General features: G+C 38.9%; 1 protein-coding gene across 2 annotated transcripts in view; it reads left to right on the top strand.

Annotated features, from left to right (window-relative positions):
- The first annotated feature begins 1,960 nt into the window (after positions 1–1,960).
- apaf1 (apoptotic peptidase activating factor 1) overlaps positions 1,961–17,118 on the top strand; it is a 47,479-nt gene continuing 32,321 nt past the window's right edge. Inside the window, exons 1-21 of one of the 2 annotated variants that reach the window (XM_085139056.1) lie at positions 1,961–2,180; positions 3,754–3,942; positions 4,612–4,801; positions 5,029–5,226; positions 5,492–5,681; positions 7,793–7,905; positions 8,014–8,145; positions 8,371–8,609; positions 8,763–8,930; positions 9,156–9,287; positions 9,638–9,751; positions 10,473–10,657; positions 10,961–11,087; positions 11,333–11,458; positions 11,556–11,696; positions 11,881–12,006; positions 12,418–12,564; positions 13,999–14,127; positions 14,241–14,366; positions 15,435–15,554; positions 15,691–15,816. In XM_085139056.1, the coding sequence (XP_084995182.1) occupies positions 3,799–3,942; positions 4,612–4,801; positions 5,029–5,226; positions 5,492–5,681; positions 7,793–7,905; positions 8,014–8,145; positions 8,371–8,609; positions 8,763–8,930; positions 9,156–9,287; positions 9,638–9,751; positions 10,473–10,657; positions 10,961–11,087; positions 11,333–11,458; positions 11,556–11,696; positions 11,881–12,006; positions 12,418–12,564; positions 13,999–14,127; positions 14,241–14,366; positions 15,435–15,554; positions 15,691–15,816 (2,973 nt within the window). In that variant the 5' untranslated portion in view covers positions 1,961–2,180; positions 3,754–3,798. The remainder of the gene's footprint in view (positions 2,181–3,753; positions 3,943–4,611; positions 4,802–5,028; positions 5,227–5,491; positions 5,682–7,792; positions 7,906–8,013; positions 8,146–8,370; positions 8,610–8,762; positions 8,931–9,155; positions 9,288–9,637; positions 9,752–10,472; positions 10,658–10,960; positions 11,088–11,332; positions 11,459–11,555; positions 11,697–11,880; positions 12,007–12,417; positions 12,565–13,998; positions 14,128–14,240; positions 14,367–15,434; positions 15,555–15,690; positions 15,817–17,118) is intronic. The other variant, XM_085139057.1, reaches the window with a different exon arrangement.

Genomic DNA, 17,118 nt, shown 5'->3' with positions numbered 1-17,118 from the left:
TCGGACCTGGCACCCATAATGGTGGTGCACCATCTTGCTGGAAAAACTCGGGGAACGTGCCAGCTTCAGTGCATAAAGAGGGAAACACATCATCATGTAGCAATTTCAAATATCCAGTGGAATTGAGGTTTCCATTGATGAAGAATGGACCCACTATTGTTGTACCCCATATACCACACTAAACCATCACTTTTGTTGTTCCAACAGTCTTGGAGGGATCCATCCAGTGTGGGTTAGTGTCAGGTTTTGTTTGTTTTAACTTCACCATTCACATAAAAGTTTGCCTCATCACTGAACAAAATCTTCTGCGTGAACTGAGGGTCCTGTTCCAATTTTTGTTTTGCCCATTCTGCAAATTCTGTGCGCCGATCTGGGTCATCCTCATTGAGATGCTGCAGTAGCTGGAGTTTGTAAGGGAGCCATTTGTGAGTAGCTAATATCCGCCGAAGGGATGTTCGACTAATGCCACTCTCCAGTGACATGCGGCGAGTGCTACGCTGAGGGCTCTCGCTGAATGAAGCTAGGACAGCCATTGATGTTTCTTCATCAGTGACAGTTTTCTTGCGTCCACATTTTGGCAAATCCAACACTGAACCAGTTTCATGAAACTTAGCAAGCAGTTTGCTGACTGTAGCATGGGAGATGGGTGGTCTCGTAGGGTGTCTTGCATTGAAATCTGCTGCAATGACCCGGTTACTGCGTTCACCAGATATCAACACAATTTCGATCTGCTCCTCACGTGTTAACCTCTTCGACATGTCAATGGCTGTGAACAAAGAGAAACTTGTAAATAACGCATGAAAAAATAAAGTTACGTTGAAACCAAGCACACCATTGTTTTTCTTGTGACATTACCAATAAGTTTGATGTGTCACATGGCCCTCTTCCTATTGAAAAAACAAAAGTTGTATCCAAGATGGCTGACTTCTAAATGGCCGCCATGGTCACCACCCATCTTGAGGAGTTTGCCCCCTCACATATACTAATGTGCCACAAACAGGACTTTAATATCACCAACCATTCCCATGTTATTACGGTGTATCCATATAAATGGCCCACCCTAGATATATTTTTTCAAAGGGGTATTAATAGAGGAAACCTAATAGTTTACCATGAATAGGAAGAAAACCAGGTTTAAACCTTTATCTTTAATTTTGTGTTGCATTTTTCTCTTGTTGCAAGTTGAAAACACAAAGCTATAATGTATTATTGCTATCATTTGGCTATCTGGGGGATGCATGAGACTAACACACAACTGTTAAGAAAAGAAGCTATTTAAGTAAGGATGAAAATTATAATCACCAACCTGCATCCTTAATTAATTAAATACAGACAATAATTTGTATAGATGATAATTTTAGCTTGCATATACTTCATTTGAGTCTCATTGCACGCAGGTCTGACAACAAGCCTATATGTCCAGAGCATTATATAAGTAATCTATTCACAGCTACTTATAATTGTATTATCAGGGCATCAATGTGTACTGGAGTAAACAAATGCTCTCATCACTTGCTGTCACCAGGCAGTAATGTTGCCTTCAAGTGCGGCCTGGAGGTAGATGAAAATCGAGTTGTCAAAGGATTTTTAATTCATAAATCTAATTTCGTCTAATGTGGCGTCTAATTGTGCAAAGTGTTTGAACTGTATCGTGAATTTAGTGGGTAATACCACACACTAAAGTATTTTTGATTAAACAAGACAGAGAAAGTACAATAAATGATGGTCGTTTCTATGTTATGTCTTATAGTAACGCATAATAACTCTTATGTTACGCAAATTTACCATGAAAACACCGCCGCTGGAATATGTATTCATATGACTTTATCGTTGGAAAATATTTGTAAAGCCTTACCGTTTTAGCTGAGCGAACGCAAATATTTACAACACACGAGAAGTATTTAAACGCCGCATCAGTTTGCCCAGCTACACAGTCTTCCAAAGCGTGAGCTCACCAGTCACGTGAGCTAAAGCTTGCCAAGCAATTGGCTGCTTCACGCCGGGGCAGTTGTTTTTGTTATGAATCAGGAAGCTCTTCTTTCAAAATTGGGTGTGTAGTAACACGTTAAGACGGAGAATTAAAACCTCTTTTTAGTGACTGGGTTCTTAAATCGTGACCTGATATCGAAGCCGCTTACAGCTAAACAACCACCTTCTTCGCTGAAGACTAGACGATATTCGTAAGTATCAGCTAGTGGCTACCTGACTTTCTTTGTTTCATTTACTTCAAGCAGTCGGAGTAGGTTGAACTTTCTAACAAGTGCTGGATTGGGCTTGGTTTGTGAATATAACGCTAGAAAAGATGTCTACTAAGAATAAGACGAGTCAAGTTTAGTCTTCATTAGCACTAGTGAAAGTTCATTTTGAGCTGTCAAAACTAAGTACTCCTACTACAGATGGTAACATATACCCCAGTGAATGCGTTATCAGCTCTTGTATTTTTACTTTTGATCTCTTCCTGTTTCGTATTGGAACACAGATATCTGGACATTAAATACTGTTTTCACACACTTTTGTGGCTTTGAGGGTATTTCTAAGGTTTTAGACTACATTCTGCCTTTAAAGCCTGCTAACAAATTTTATTTTTAAACAGCAGGAAACCTTTAAAGCTTGACGAATACATAACCTTCAAGACTGATCAGTTCACACATATACACAATCACAAATACATCTGTATATAGCAGGGGCATGATGACGTATTGACGACATATGTCAGGCGAGTTATAGGAAAAACCGTACATGTATTACAATAGAAACCAGTTGACTCACAGGCTTGTAAACATCCAGAGTCTCATTAAACATGCCCATCAGTGCCTCTACAACCATGATGTGATTTTTATTTTATTTTGTTTTTATTTATTTATTTTTTCCAAACTAACAAATACTAAAACTAACAATATTTACTCTATGTTTCTACTTTAATTCTCCTTATTCAAAAATCGTTCTATTTGTTTACCTTTTTTTGGGAGAAGTCTAGTTTTTATTTTTATTTAGTTAACTAAAGCACATCTATTTTTTTAAATTTTATTTTTATTTTTTTTTAGTTTTAGTTAACTACAATAACCTCGATATACAGGTATATGTTGAGCATTTTGCAATTTTTATTTATTTATTTATTTATTTTCAGAATAATACAGAAAAAGGTGCTTGTGGAAATTTCAAACTTATCAGTGCAATACTATTTGGACTAGAGCTGTCTTAAAACTATGTTGCATTACTGGGGACTTAAACAGAGAAGCCATCATTTCCTATTAAACTTACATATAATATTTACATAAATATTTGTATTCCCCATGTAAATGGTACAGTACCAGTACTTGGATTGGTACTTATTTCATTTAATTCGTACTTAATTATTATGTTTGGAGGGGAGGGGGGCACTATTGGATAGTTTGAGTAAAGAGAAGATGGCAGAAAGAGGAAGACATGCAAGCCGCTGCATTTGGCCTTGTAGCATGGTTGCCTGGTTGCCTGCTCAACCACTAAGGTAATCGAGTGCCCCCGTAAGTACTGTTTAACCTAAAATTCATTCAGTCACATTTACACAAAAGAGTTGCACAAACTCTGGAGTTAGTATCTTGTTCAAAGATATTTTGACATGCAGGTTGGAAGAGTTGGAGATCTAACCGCCGACCTTCTGATTAGTAGACTACCCACACTACCTCCTGAAGATGGAACAATAAGAAATACATGCCATGCCAAAAAGGATGGACAGATCCACAATTGATTAAACTCCGCATTTTTTTCCAATAGCGTGCAGTGCACCGAGATCCTGTATGGTTGGTGTGTGGCGCAGAAATGGCGCTGGAGGAAGGGGCACGGAGCTGTCTGCTGCGCTTCCGCCAAAAACTGGAGGAGGACATTAAGCCCACCTACCTGATGGATCACATGATCAGTGATGGTGTGATGACTGTGGATGAGGAGGAGAGGATCAGGACTCAGGTGAGCTTCTGGTGGTTTCTACATTTTCTAGAATTAATACTGTGGTCAATGAAAATATTGCTAGACATTACTGAAGCCCTGTCCTCCTTTCCTCCTCTCAGACTTTATTGTCCGTGTATTGAGTCACCCTCCTCCTACCTTTATTTACTGAGTCAGGTCTTTGTTTTCACACTTGTGTTGACTTTGCCATTTTCTGTGGACACAAGACATGACGATAACTGTAGATAACTCATTTTCCCCTTAAGGTTATTTAGTAATACATTACCTTGGATTTCGCTATAGAGAAGCAATGCTGTGTCATTAAAATTATGTTCCGTTAAGTAACTGAGGCATACATGAACAGAATGCTTTTTGGCTGCTGTAGAAATCAAACTAACAGCAAAACCAATAAGTGTGTACAATTTTAATGTAACTTTACATTCTCTTTTTAAATGATTAATAATACAACTGTATTCCAACCTTTGCCAACATGGGATTTCCCCACTAGATGATGCAACTGGTTGATTTCTAGAATACAGCTGGCTTAAACCATGCACAAATGTTGTAACATGAACAATCTTTTTTGTGGAATGTATCTCAGACTCCTAACATTTATTCAAAACGTCGTCTGGTATGGTTTCTACCAGATCATAACATTTCACATCTCATCTCTGATGTTTCTGTCTTCAGCCTACCAGGAAGGATCAGGCCGGAGCACTAATAGAGCTCTTGTTGAGAAAGGACAACCTTGCCTACATTTCTTTCTACAACGCACTGGTCAGAGAGGCATATGACGATTTGGCCAGTTTGCTCCATAGGGACCTGCCGCACATCTCATTGAATCCACATAAGGGCTCTTCTGATGGCTCTGCAACTTATGGTAAGAAGTAGGAAGCTGTGGGCGAGGATGGTGGAGGTTCGATAGGTTGTGCTGTTAGTGTGTGGGAGTTCATGAGTGCTGGTAGAAAAAAAAAAAGGATATGCAGAGTCTGCTTGTTGTGTGGGAGTTGATCTTGATCCTGACTGAGCATCTTCTTAGTATTAAACTTAGTGTTGTTTTTTGTATGATAACTCTTCAAACACTCACAGTTTTGCTTTGTTCAACAGTTCAGTCAATGCTTAGTGAAGGCGGCATCCCACGGAGGCCTGTAGTGTTTGTTAACAGACCAGAACTGGTGAACAGGGCCAGGGAGAAGCTTTACCGGCTCCAGAAGGAGCCCGGCTGGATCACTGTATTTGGCATGGCTGGCTCGGGGAAGTCCGTCCTAGCTGCTGAAGCTGTTAGAGATCATGGAATCATTGAAGGTGAATATTTGACTGATATAAAGCACTAACTATCAATATGAATTAGTTTGAGGCAATGAATGAAACTGAGAAAGGAAAAGCTTAAAACAAAAAAGTTTTTGTAATCGTTGATGTACTTTTCTGGGTCTCTTACTGTCATAGATCACTAATGGACTCAGCTAAGATGATGTTGTTGCTAATGATCCACGAACTGACAGATAGCAGTTACTTCTCTGTAGTTTGACAACTCTTGCTCCATTAACTCTTTCTTCCCTCTTATCTCCAGATTGCTTTCCTGGAGGCGTCCACTGGCTGTCCATCGGCCAGGTGGACAAGCCAAACCTGCTGGTTAAAGTTCAGTCATTGTGTTTTCGTCTGGAGCAGAGCCTTGATTCCCAGCCCCTCCACCGTTCCCCAAACTCTCTGGATGAAGCCAAGGAGCGTCTACGCTTCCTCATGCTGCGCAGATATCCAAGGTCACTATTTAGTAATTATATGTGATCTCCCAATTTTTTATTTATAATATTGAGTTTAACATGAAATACTTTAAATTTAATCAATCAATATGACAGAAGTAATATGTATATAGAATAAGTTAGTATATCATTTACATTAACCATGCCATTCTAATATCGACATGTACAAGTAAAATAATAAAGGATGTAAAAAAAATAATTAAAACAGAAAGCTACAGTATACATGTAAAGTATTTTTAAAGTTACTGAACCAGATGAATTGTGTCGGTCAACAACGCCAACATTATTATTATTTAAGTCAAGTCAGATGTAGTTTATTGGTGAATTATGTTTTATGTATATACCACTGATTTAAACTAGAGATGGACCGATCCAATATTACGTATCGGTATCAGTCCGATACTGACGTAAATTACTGGATCGGATATCGGAGAGAAATAAAAAATGTAATCCGATCCATTAAATATCAAAAAAGCACCTCACAAAACTTGCGACACAGCGTAACTCGGCTCATAACCGTAGCATGTCGGAGCAGTGTGGTCACGTAATAGAGCGGCTGTGTGTGTTTGTAGCTTCGCTACCAAACCGGCATTTCATCTCCGATGAAGTTATCCCAGAGAGAAGTAAAGCAAGTGTGTAAGTTTATCTCTGAATGTTTGTAAAGCATTCCAGCATTAAGCTTAACAACCGATATATGGAGCAAGTGCCTCTTCTCTCCCCCTCCCTCTCCTGCTGCTACTTCAGTGGTGAAACTGATTAATGATCAGCTGATCGGCTTTTCTGTCGCGAGTCCGTCTCTCTTGTTTGTTTATTGCCCACTTCACGCCAGAAAGAGGAAACCAGCGGCTGAACAACAGCAGCACGTTTAAGCTTGATAAGCTGTTGTTAGAATTTATTTAATATTACTTTCTACACCAGGATCCTTTTCTACGTAGCTGATGGCTGGTAACTGTGCAGGGGCGGATCTAGCAAAGTTTAGCCAGGGGGGCCGATAGGGCATTAACAGGGAAAAGGGGGCACAAAGACATACTTTTCTTTCTTATTCTCATTTAAAATGTCTAGCTTTTAATAAATAATTATCTGAATCTTACAGCCAAAGTTTTAATCTTATGTAAAATATATAGAAGTCCATTACTGTATATAGTAACTGTTAAGTCTAATATACCCTAGTAAGCTATACTACTTTTTCCTTTGGGAAGATACCATCTGTGCAGTCTGCAGTTCTGTTGAAGAAATATGTTGAATCTATTTAATTATTCTTGAAAAATAATTTATTTCTGTGCATTTTTTTTCCACACTGCATCAAATTAAAGTTGATTACGTCGTTTAAGTTTATTAGATTGATCAGTATTGCTGAACTATGAAATATTTTGGGTGCAGTGTATTTTTTACATACAGGTATAACAGAATAGCTTTAGTGTTGTTGTTTATTTAAACTTGAGTATGAACCTATACAAAATGCAGCAAGATATTAAAAAAACTGTTTTATTGATTAAAAAACACACTATATCGGATTCATATCGGTAACGGCAGATATCCAAATTTATGATATCGGTATCGGACATAAAAAAAGTGGTATCGTGCCATCTCTAATTTAAACACCGCAGGAAATATAAACTGAGACATTTGAACTGCAATAATGCATTAAAACAATTCAAATTTAAGTTAAAAGAAAGTTTCAAAAAGTTAAAGACAACAACTTTAAAAATTCAACAGACATTTTAGGTAAAGATGAATTGTTTCGACGGGGTGGGGGAGATAAAATAACTGTGTAATAAATGTATCCTATGTCACCAAACAAAATACCTTGGAAAGTTGAAACTTTTACTAAAGAAGAAACTTGGTTACATAGAAAATATAAAAAAATGATGTGTTCAGTAACTCTAAATCTGCGTATGGAAAAATAGAAGCTTAAAGGTAAAAGGAATGCAGATGGTTTCATGTGCTGAATGTTGTCTAACTGCTCTGCTGCGACAGATTGTTCACCTGAAAGTGAGTAAGTGGTGCAGCCACAGTCATTCGGATGGTATCTACGTCAGCAGACGTAAACAGTCAGCTGATTAAAAAAGCAGCAGCTGTGACAAATTCCTTCTTTCTTTTGTGTTTTTTAGATCTCTGCTGATTTTGGATGACATCTGGGATAGTACAGTGTTGAAGGTGTTTGACATCCACTGTCGTGTTCTTCTCACCACCAGAAATAGAAGCCTCACTGATTCTGTTAGTGGTATGTGCTTTGTTGTTTTTCTCTGGTCACTGTACAGACTTAAGTGGGTGAAATTTCTGCGATTACTTTCCTGTATACTGAAAAATACTGTATTGACTGTTTTTGTAGGTGCTAAGCACGAGGTGGAAGTTGAAAGCGCTTTGGATGAAAACAAGGCCTTGGAGATCCTTGCTCTGTACACTAGAATAAAACTGCAAGCACTACCTGAGGAGGCTCGCAGCATTGTCAGAGAGTGTAAAGGTATGTATCGTGACACTGACTAATAAAGAAATCTAAGAGAAGACTAGAAGTCTTTGCTAATATGGGTGATGTTATTTTTTTTATAAGAAAACATGGCTAATTTCAATTTAGTTTTTGCTTTCTGGGAAAACAAATCAAGCTTTATAACGATTTAGGTCTCATATCATTTTAGGGTCATGTGCTTTTAAAAAAAACACATTTCTGTTTCCTTGCCCCTCATGTCAGGCTCCCCTTTGGTGGTGTCTCTGATCGGAGCGCTGCTCAGAGAAAAACCAAACCGCTGGCGTTACTATCTCAGCCAACTGCAGATGAAGCAGTTCAAGCGTATAAGGAAGTCATCATCTTATGACTATGATGCCCTGGATCAGGCCATGGCTGCTAGCATCGAGGTACTTCCTGATGAGCACCGAGACCTCTACAAGGATCTTACTGTTCTACAGAAGGATGTCAAAATCCCCGCTAAGGTTTGTCTGCACAAAAGGAGATTGTTTATGATCCCTGTATTTTCTGACACAGTGACATGACATTTTAAAATTTAATGCTTTTTGCAGATTAATGGCATATTATTCTTCCACAAGGTTAAGAACGGTTAATTGTGTTGTTCTTTCTTCTCCCAGGTGCTGTCTGTTCTTTGGGATCTGGAACCTGAGGAGGTGGAGGACATCCTGGAGGAATTTGTTAACAAGTCTCTGCTTTTCGTGGACAATAACAGTAAACCCTACCTGTACTACCTTCACGACCTCCAGATAGACTTCCTGTTGGAGCAGAACCGAACACAGCTTGAGGTCAGTCTAAAGGCATCCTTCAACTGAAGTGGGCAGTGATTGTCAATTAAGCTACAAGTTTTAAGAGGCCAGGCTAACTAATTAGCTACATTAGGTTTAAATTAGCTCTAGCATAAAATCAAAGCTATAAATCCAATGTCATTATCAGATGCATATTCTTTAACCCAGCAAATATGGTTGTTTGCTGTTGTGTGTGTGCTTATTTGGGTTTTCTGTGTTAAACAGAGCCTTCACACTAAGGTGGTGCGTCAGTACCAGCAGCATTACAGAGACGGTCCCCCCACTTCAGGAGACGAGGAATCTCTTTACTGGATCCGATATTTGACCTACCATATGGCCAAAGCCAACCTTACCCAGGTAGAAGTGATAATTATTTTCTTTTTCTTTTAAGTGTGTTTGAACCTAGTAATTCATTACAGTGCTGAACAATGAAACGGCTTTCTCATTTTCTGTTCTACAGTATGGGAAACCATTTTTATTATAGATAGATAGATAGATAGATAGATAGATAGATAGATAGATAGAGATCTACATATATACATAAGTTAAAGTAGACCAGACTGCACAGCCCTATGCAGTGTTTTAAGATGACATATAAGTGAGAAATAATAGCAGGGATTTATTTCTTCAGTCTACCTTTTTTCTCACCATGCCTCTGTCTCTCTGTGTCTTTTTCTCTTTTGGTTTCTGATCATCTCTCTGCCTAGGAGCTCTACTCCCTCATGTTCTCTCTCAACTGGGTGATCATCAAGGCCAAGATAATGGGTCCAGCTCATCTCATCAATGACTATGTGGAGTATGGATCCATTCTAGACCAAGAGGTCAGGACATAAAAAAATGGCCACTGTGTCTATTGCCCTTTTCACATATGGGATACACATATGCGTTCAGATATGGGTCACTTTTAACTTAATATTTATCACTGCCACACAATGATTCTTGATTTCTATGTATAAGTAGTTTTTCAAGGCATAAGATTAGTTGAGTAGCGTGACGCAGAGCCTGAAGATAATTGTTTTGTTTGTTTTATTTCCAGTCATATTTTCAGTGAGCGAAGCAACTCACAGAGATGCATGAGAGATGTGCAGACTGCAGGAATGATAAACTTGTGCATACCTATCTGTTGCATCAAATTAGTGAAAATGACAGTGTCCTTGATGCTTAAATTTCTGATCTCCATGTACAAAAAGAGTAATTCAACAAAGAATGAGAGTGCAACTCATTCTACCTCATCCCGAGGAAAAATACAGGTTTAGACTCCGTCTGTCTTTCATGTACTTTGTGAATTAAATAAAAAGGTTGACCTTTAATTTTCCTACCTCCTTTTTTTAAATTATCACATTTTCACTTTCTAATTTTCATCTTTGCAAGAGAACATGCCATGGTGCATAATAGCAATTACTTACCAATCAAACCTTTGCAATTTAAGTTCTTAGTGAAGAATAGTTATGATAACAAGTGACAAGCTTTGGGTAGTTTCCCTTTAATGTGACCTGGTGTTTGCAGTGGACTCAAGTATGCTTGTGTTTTCTTTGTGTCCAGAACAGTGAAGTGCGCAGTCAGTTCCAGGAGTTTCTGTCTCTGAACGGCCACCAGCTCGAGCAGCGTCCTTTCCCTGATGTTGTGCAGCTTGCTCTGTCTCAGCCGCCCAACTCCGAGGTCTACAAACAAGCTCGACTGCAGGCACAGAACCGGACCAAAGCTGGGAAACTCTACTTTGACTTGGTGTAAGAAAGCAAGCATTTAATATGGTTTTCTCTTTATAATGGAGATATTTCAAGTTGCTTTTTACGTCTTATTATTAGTTAGTTTGTTATTGAATTATATGATAACTCGTTTTCGTTGTTAAATCTGTACTCCCTTCTTTAACATGTAATATTTTAGATGACATTTGCTGTTACAATGCAATTAAAATGAATATTCAAGATATAATATATCTGAAATTGTTATTATTTCCATTCTAATGGTGTGTACAAGCTTTGAACTCCTGCTTTTACTGTTTTGTGTGCGTGTCGTGTTTTTGAATACAGGAATAAGAGCGGTGTAGACAATCTGTCTCGTTTAGTGATTCACCCCCACCAGGGCTCCATTTACTCAGCCTGCTTCTCGCAGGATGGAACCAAAATTGCTTCTTGTGGAGCTAGCAAGACACTCAAGGTACCATTTCACCGGCAAAGCATCAAAAGCAACAGCAGAATGGACCAAATTGCAATCATTAACTAGAATTGTTCAGCTCTTTGAAATCTACAAATAGCTTCAGTAACACTTTGTCGTAACCATTGTTAAAAGCTGTAAATTCATAGTTTATTAAACTTTAGTCAGGAGTTTTTAGTGTTACATGAGGAACTCAATATTGTACTGATGAAACGTGGCTTCGCTGCCATCTTTGCAATGGTGTGCAGGTGTTTAAAAGTACCTCAGGTGAGAAGCTCATGGAGATCCCTGCCCATGATGACGAAGTGCTTTGCTGTGCCTTCTCCCCTGACAGCCGTCTCTTAGCAACCTGCTCTAGTGACAGAAAAGTCAAGGTACACAGTCCACAGCACCATTATGACTATGTTATGATTAAGCGAGTAAAATAACACAGAAATCTGCCATGTTATCCTGATGTTCTTGACACTGCAGGTGTGGAATGGAGAGCGAGCAATGCTGCTTAGAACGTTTGAAGAGGAGCACGAAGAGCAGGTCAACCACTGCCAGTTTACCAACACATCAGGGCGCCTCCTTTTGGCCACCTGCTCCAATGACGATATTCAGAACGTCAAGGTTTGTCCATCAATTCATCTATTAATTTTCATTGTTTATCCAGTTCAGAGTCTCATTTGTGTTAGAACCCAGCTGTCATAGGAAGAGAGACCTGGATAGATTGCTAGCTAACACATGCACATAAAAACACAAGGAAAAAAGGGGCTAATATGTTATGTAATGTGCATTTTCTTTGCTTCATTAGTTGTGGAACCTCAATAAGCCATCCTCCCAGAACACCATGTTTGGTCACTTTCAACCAGTCAACCACTGCTGTTTCTCTCCTGATGACAAGTATCTGTCAACTTGCTCCAACGATGGTACCCTTAAGGTGACTGCCATTAGTCCTGATACTTGCTTTCTTTTTGATACGGTAACACACACTGAACTAGAAATAATTATTAGCAGGTCAAATGCTCTGACATATACACTGTTTTTGTTTAATTAAATCTGAAGTGATGGATTTAAATGGTAAAGATTTTTTTTCTTAAATATGTTCTTAAATTTTGTACTTTTGTTGGACAATATGTTTCCTAGTCATGAGTTTACAGTCCCAATAGTTTTATAATCCCTGAATTAAAACATTTGATTCTAGAAGAACTTTACTGCAACAAAATAGGCAAATGATGGTACTCGCTTTCTATTTAGATCATTTATTAGTAACTAAATTTAGAAATACTGATATGCTTTACATACCTTGGTCTTGTAATGCACTGACATGCATGATTCTGCATGTTTGCAGGTATTTGAGGTTTCTTCTGCCAATGAATGGAAGACGATCAATGTAAGTGACATGTTTACAGACAACAAGGATGACGTCTTTGTCAAGTGTAGCACCTGGACTGCCGATGGCAAACGCGTCATATGTGCTGCCAGAAATGCTGTTTTGGTGAGCATTTATCATTGTAAGCATGCTGCTGTATGATCCTGTACGCTGTTTTTTGTAGGTGGTGCTAAATGTTTGATAAAATTGGGTGCATATGGTTTGGATATTGTTCATTATCTTAACGCTTTCTCGCTGTACTGATTAAAAATTGAACACACATTCACTCTTTCCTCTTTGCCCTTGATGTTGGTGTGCTGTTTCACTGAAGGAGACAGGAAAGAGAGCTTGTTTGTCTTCTAGAGAGTCTAAATAGTGTGTCTTGGTTATAAATGTGCACATCCCCTCCTCTCCTGAGCTTTCCAAAGTCAGCCAGTCTTGTCTTGTTATCAGCCTCACTCTGTTCCCTACATCTTCATTTATTTGTATTCTGGGAACCCAAACACAGTGAAGATTGGATAGGTTCTTTTACTCTAAGGTGACTGAAAGGAGAGGCTTTATAAACTTGAGGAAAATTGCAACATTAATCCTAAGGCATGAAGAAAATCTTTTTCTTTTTTTTGATGCAAAGCACAGAGTTATTGTAGAGCACATTAATACCTTGGTATACTTGATATTGTCAAATGACCTTTGAGCTTAACACAAGTTGCGTAAGTTGTGAGTTGGGGCCTCCATGTGTCGGACTTGTTTGTCCAGCACATCCCACCGATGCTCGATTGGACTGAGATCTGGGGAATTTGGAGGCCAGGTCACGGACCAGCCTTCACCTTCTAACCTGCATCACTGAGCGTCAGCTGCCCATGACCCTGTCGCTGGGTGACTTGGATCAGTTTTGTTATTTACTGACCACTGCAGAGTTTTGTAGATGCTCTGACCCAGGCGTCTAGCCATCACAATTTGGCCATTTGTCAAACTGGCTTAAATCCAAACACTTGTCCATTTTTCCTCCTTCTAACACATCAAGTTTGAGAATAAAATGTTCACTTGTTCCCTAATATATCCCACCCACTAACAGGTGCCATGATGAAGAAATAATGGTCATAATGTTATGTTTGATTGGTGTAGCTTGTTCCCCAATAGGCATTGAGTTTGATGTTTGCCTAGACTGAATACTAAAGATGGCCGTGGCCACCAATTGGCTTGTCTTAAGCTTGGCACTTTGCTGTTTTAGGTTTTTCGAGCCGGGCCTGACCTATTTGTACAAATTGGTCGACCGCTAAGTTCTCAGCTATTTTTAGCATTGCAAGGGATGCATGTAGGTACACTACAGAGATACAAATATTTGCTAATTAGTGCTAACATATAAATGAATGAAATAGTCAAAGAATCAAAGAACTCACTGAGAATAAAACCAGGAGAGACAAATAACTGGGAAAGCCACGTTTTGTGCTTCTCCTTTCTTTTAATTTCAATGTGTTATTTGTACTGTCGTAACAGCTTTTGGACATGTTGATGAGACAGCAGGTGCTGATTTGTTGTCTGTCTTTTATTGTTTCTCAGGTCTTTGATGTAGAGACATCAGACATGTTGTTTGAAATCAGGACCAATCGAATGAGCACAGTTCAATACTGTCACGCTTGCCCCACCAGTAACCTGCTGGCCATTGCATTTTCAAACTATGCTGTTGAGGTATCTCACTATATATTTAATGTCTCCTTTTTTATATAAAATTAAAGTATGTAAAGAAAATTCTCAATAATACTACTACTAATAATAAAGATAAATAAATGTTTGTGTTCCAGCTGTGGGATCTCGAAGCCAATAAAAAGATGGCAGACTGCAGTGGCCACCTAAGCTGGGTGCAGCATGTCCAGTTTTCTCTTGATGGCTCACAGCTGCTCTCCTGCTCTGATGATCAGACCATCAGGGTAAGACTGAGTGTGTGTGTGATAAAGCTACAGTATAACAGTACGGAGAGAGGCTGTCAGTGTTGTTCTAATTGCTTATTCTGACAGTAAAATTAACTTCACAAGTTGACTAATTACACTATGTTCCCCCCTTGCCAGCTGTTTCAGTTCTTAATGAGCAGTGCTCAGGGATGATGATGTAACTGTAGTACAAAAGGTATCTGGTCTTTTTTATGTGAATAAAATCAATGCATTTAGGCCATGGCAGAAATAAAGATCTAACAGTTATTGTGCTGCTTTATAAAAGAAAGAGTCCTTTATAGCTGTTGCTTTGACTTGCTTTTAAATTACTTCTCTGTTATTGGGTTACATGAAGATTGCAAAAAACTATTTAACAGGTTTGTCTTGACTCATTGCTCTCTAAAACAAAATAATATGTATCATAAACATCTTGAAGACAATGTAACATGAAATATCTCTGCAGTTTAGCCTTTTGGGTGTTTTCACAGTTTTTACAGCTGCTGTTTTTCAAACAAGGTGGCAAAACTGTCCCTGACAGTCCACAACTACAGCAGAGCCTTCTGTACATACTGCTTATTAGGGGTGAGAGAAAAATGTCGATACTGCAGTGCATCATCTCACTTCACACTGAGATCACTATGCTGGCACCAGATATTGATCGTGACACACAGCCACAGACTCACAGCCACAGACTCACAAGATGAAAAGCAGTCACTCCTGTTGTTATAAACTTAACAGGGCAATAAATTGCAGGTCACACTAGGGAAAAGGTGGAATAAACAGACGTGTTGACAGTGTCCTCTTTCATCAAAAGGAAAAATCCTGACCTGCCGTGGCAAATATCCTGCAAGAAAAAAGAAAAGTACTTTGTGGCTATGTGTGGATTTGACTTGTTTTTACCAGAAACCCTCATCTTAACTGCCAAGAAGATGCCAGTGACTTAAATATTGCCACAACTGTCAATTTATTCAGTTTTCTTCTTTTTTTTTTGTGGTGACATTGCATATATTCAACTCTAACTCTGGGTTATTATGTTAGATTTACATATCTTGTTCGTTCTGTTTTAAGATATGGGAGACCAAGAAGGTTCACACATCCTCAGCCATCCGCTTGAAGAGAGATTCTGACGTTCTGTTTAATCATGAGGAAATCATAGTGTCAGCTGCAGATAATTGCAACAGACTGCAGGTGAGTTGTTAGGAAAGTGGATATATCAAAGTGCATAGAGTTTTTTTTGTGGCAGGAACGTGAAGCTGTAGTATTTTTGTTGGTTGGTACAGTGATTTAAAAAAAAAAATTAAATATGCGTGTGTGTGTGTTTTAGGTGCGTGATGGTAGAACAGGATCGGTGCTGTTCCAGTCAGAGGAGAAGTCATCCAGGATCCGGTGTACCTGTATCTGTCGGCAGCCCTCTGCTGTTGTCCTGGGGCAAGAAGATGGCACTGTGCAGGTATATTAGACAGATTCTTACATTACTGAAGGACATAATAAATTGCACATAAAACAAGCATATCGAAAGTACGCTCACTTTCAGCTTTTTTTGGTACAAATTGCTAGTTCCAGGTTGAACTCTCTTCTCAGAGATTTTAGTATTCGTAGCTGACCGGAGTGGCATCCAGTGTGGTCTTTTGCTGCTGTAGTCCATGTGCTTCAAGTCTGGATGTGTTGTGTGGTCTTTTTTTGAATTCTGTGTAAACCCTAGAGGTGGCTGTGTGGGGAAAATCCCAGTGTTGTCATGCACCAACATCCAGACCACGCTGTGTAATGAGTAAATGAAATCACCTTTCATCAAATAATAATCTACAGTGTAATGTTTACTAAAAAGTAATGTTTCTCCTCTTTAACGCAAGTATAAGTACTCAAATACTGCAAATTTCATATATCTTTTTCCTAATCAAAGAAGCACATACGTGTATGGGCAGGTGTGCGTGTGTCTGTACAGATGTAAAAATGTCGAGCATTTGAGTTTAATCTTCCATTCCACATTGCTGTAGGAGGTGTTCTTTCAGGCCGTGTTGAGTCATGAGATCTGACATTATCGCTGTCACACTTTTTTTTTATCTGTCCGATCAGCGGTGTGACAGGTCAGCACCTCTTTCATCTCCTTTTCCCTTGACTTGTTTCAATTTTTAGCCTTTCCTTTTACCTGTAATTTATATTCTCAGTCCTTTTCACTCTTGCTCTCTGTATTTATTTATTTTTCTCCCTCTTTTGTTTTATCTATCTCTTTTTCTCCTTTGTTCTGTTTGTCCCCATTCTCTCCTTGCTCCACTGCTCTTTGTCTAGCTGATAAATTGCTGTTTGCAGGCAGAGAATGAGATTGTAGTCTGGTGAGTGTGTACTTAATGCATATTCTGCAGCAGTAGAGGACATCCCCCAAAGTTACTGTCCTATATTACAGCACAAACACTCACTCAAACAGGGTCCCCTGACACATCAGAACTGAGGCCAGTCCAGCCCCCTAAAGGAGAGAGCAGCTCTAATTAATTAAGAGGTCCTGCTGTCTTAATGAATACAGGAGCTAATGATTTTAATTACAGCTCCTCTCTGGCCCTTCATATGTCTCCCTTCCTGTCTCCTGGGAACAATTTTTGCAACCAGAAAGTAAAGAAAGAGCGATGATTAGTGATCCGAGACAATACCTGGAGAGAATTTTAATAAATGCAGATGCATACAAACAGTGATATTATCTATATTGCCAAAAGTATTCTCTCGTCTGCCTTCACACTCATATGAACTTGAGTGATACGTC

Source organism: Neolamprologus multifasciatus, chromosome 17 (genome assembly GCF_963576455.1).
Source record: "Neolamprologus multifasciatus chromosome 17, fNeoMul1.2, whole genome shotgun sequence".
Classification (NCBI taxonomy): domain Eukaryota; kingdom Metazoa; phylum Chordata; class Actinopteri; order Cichliformes; family Cichlidae; genus Neolamprologus; species Neolamprologus multifasciatus.
Note: the sequence above shows the minus strand (reverse complement) of the source record. Positions and strands in the feature narration are given on the sequence as shown.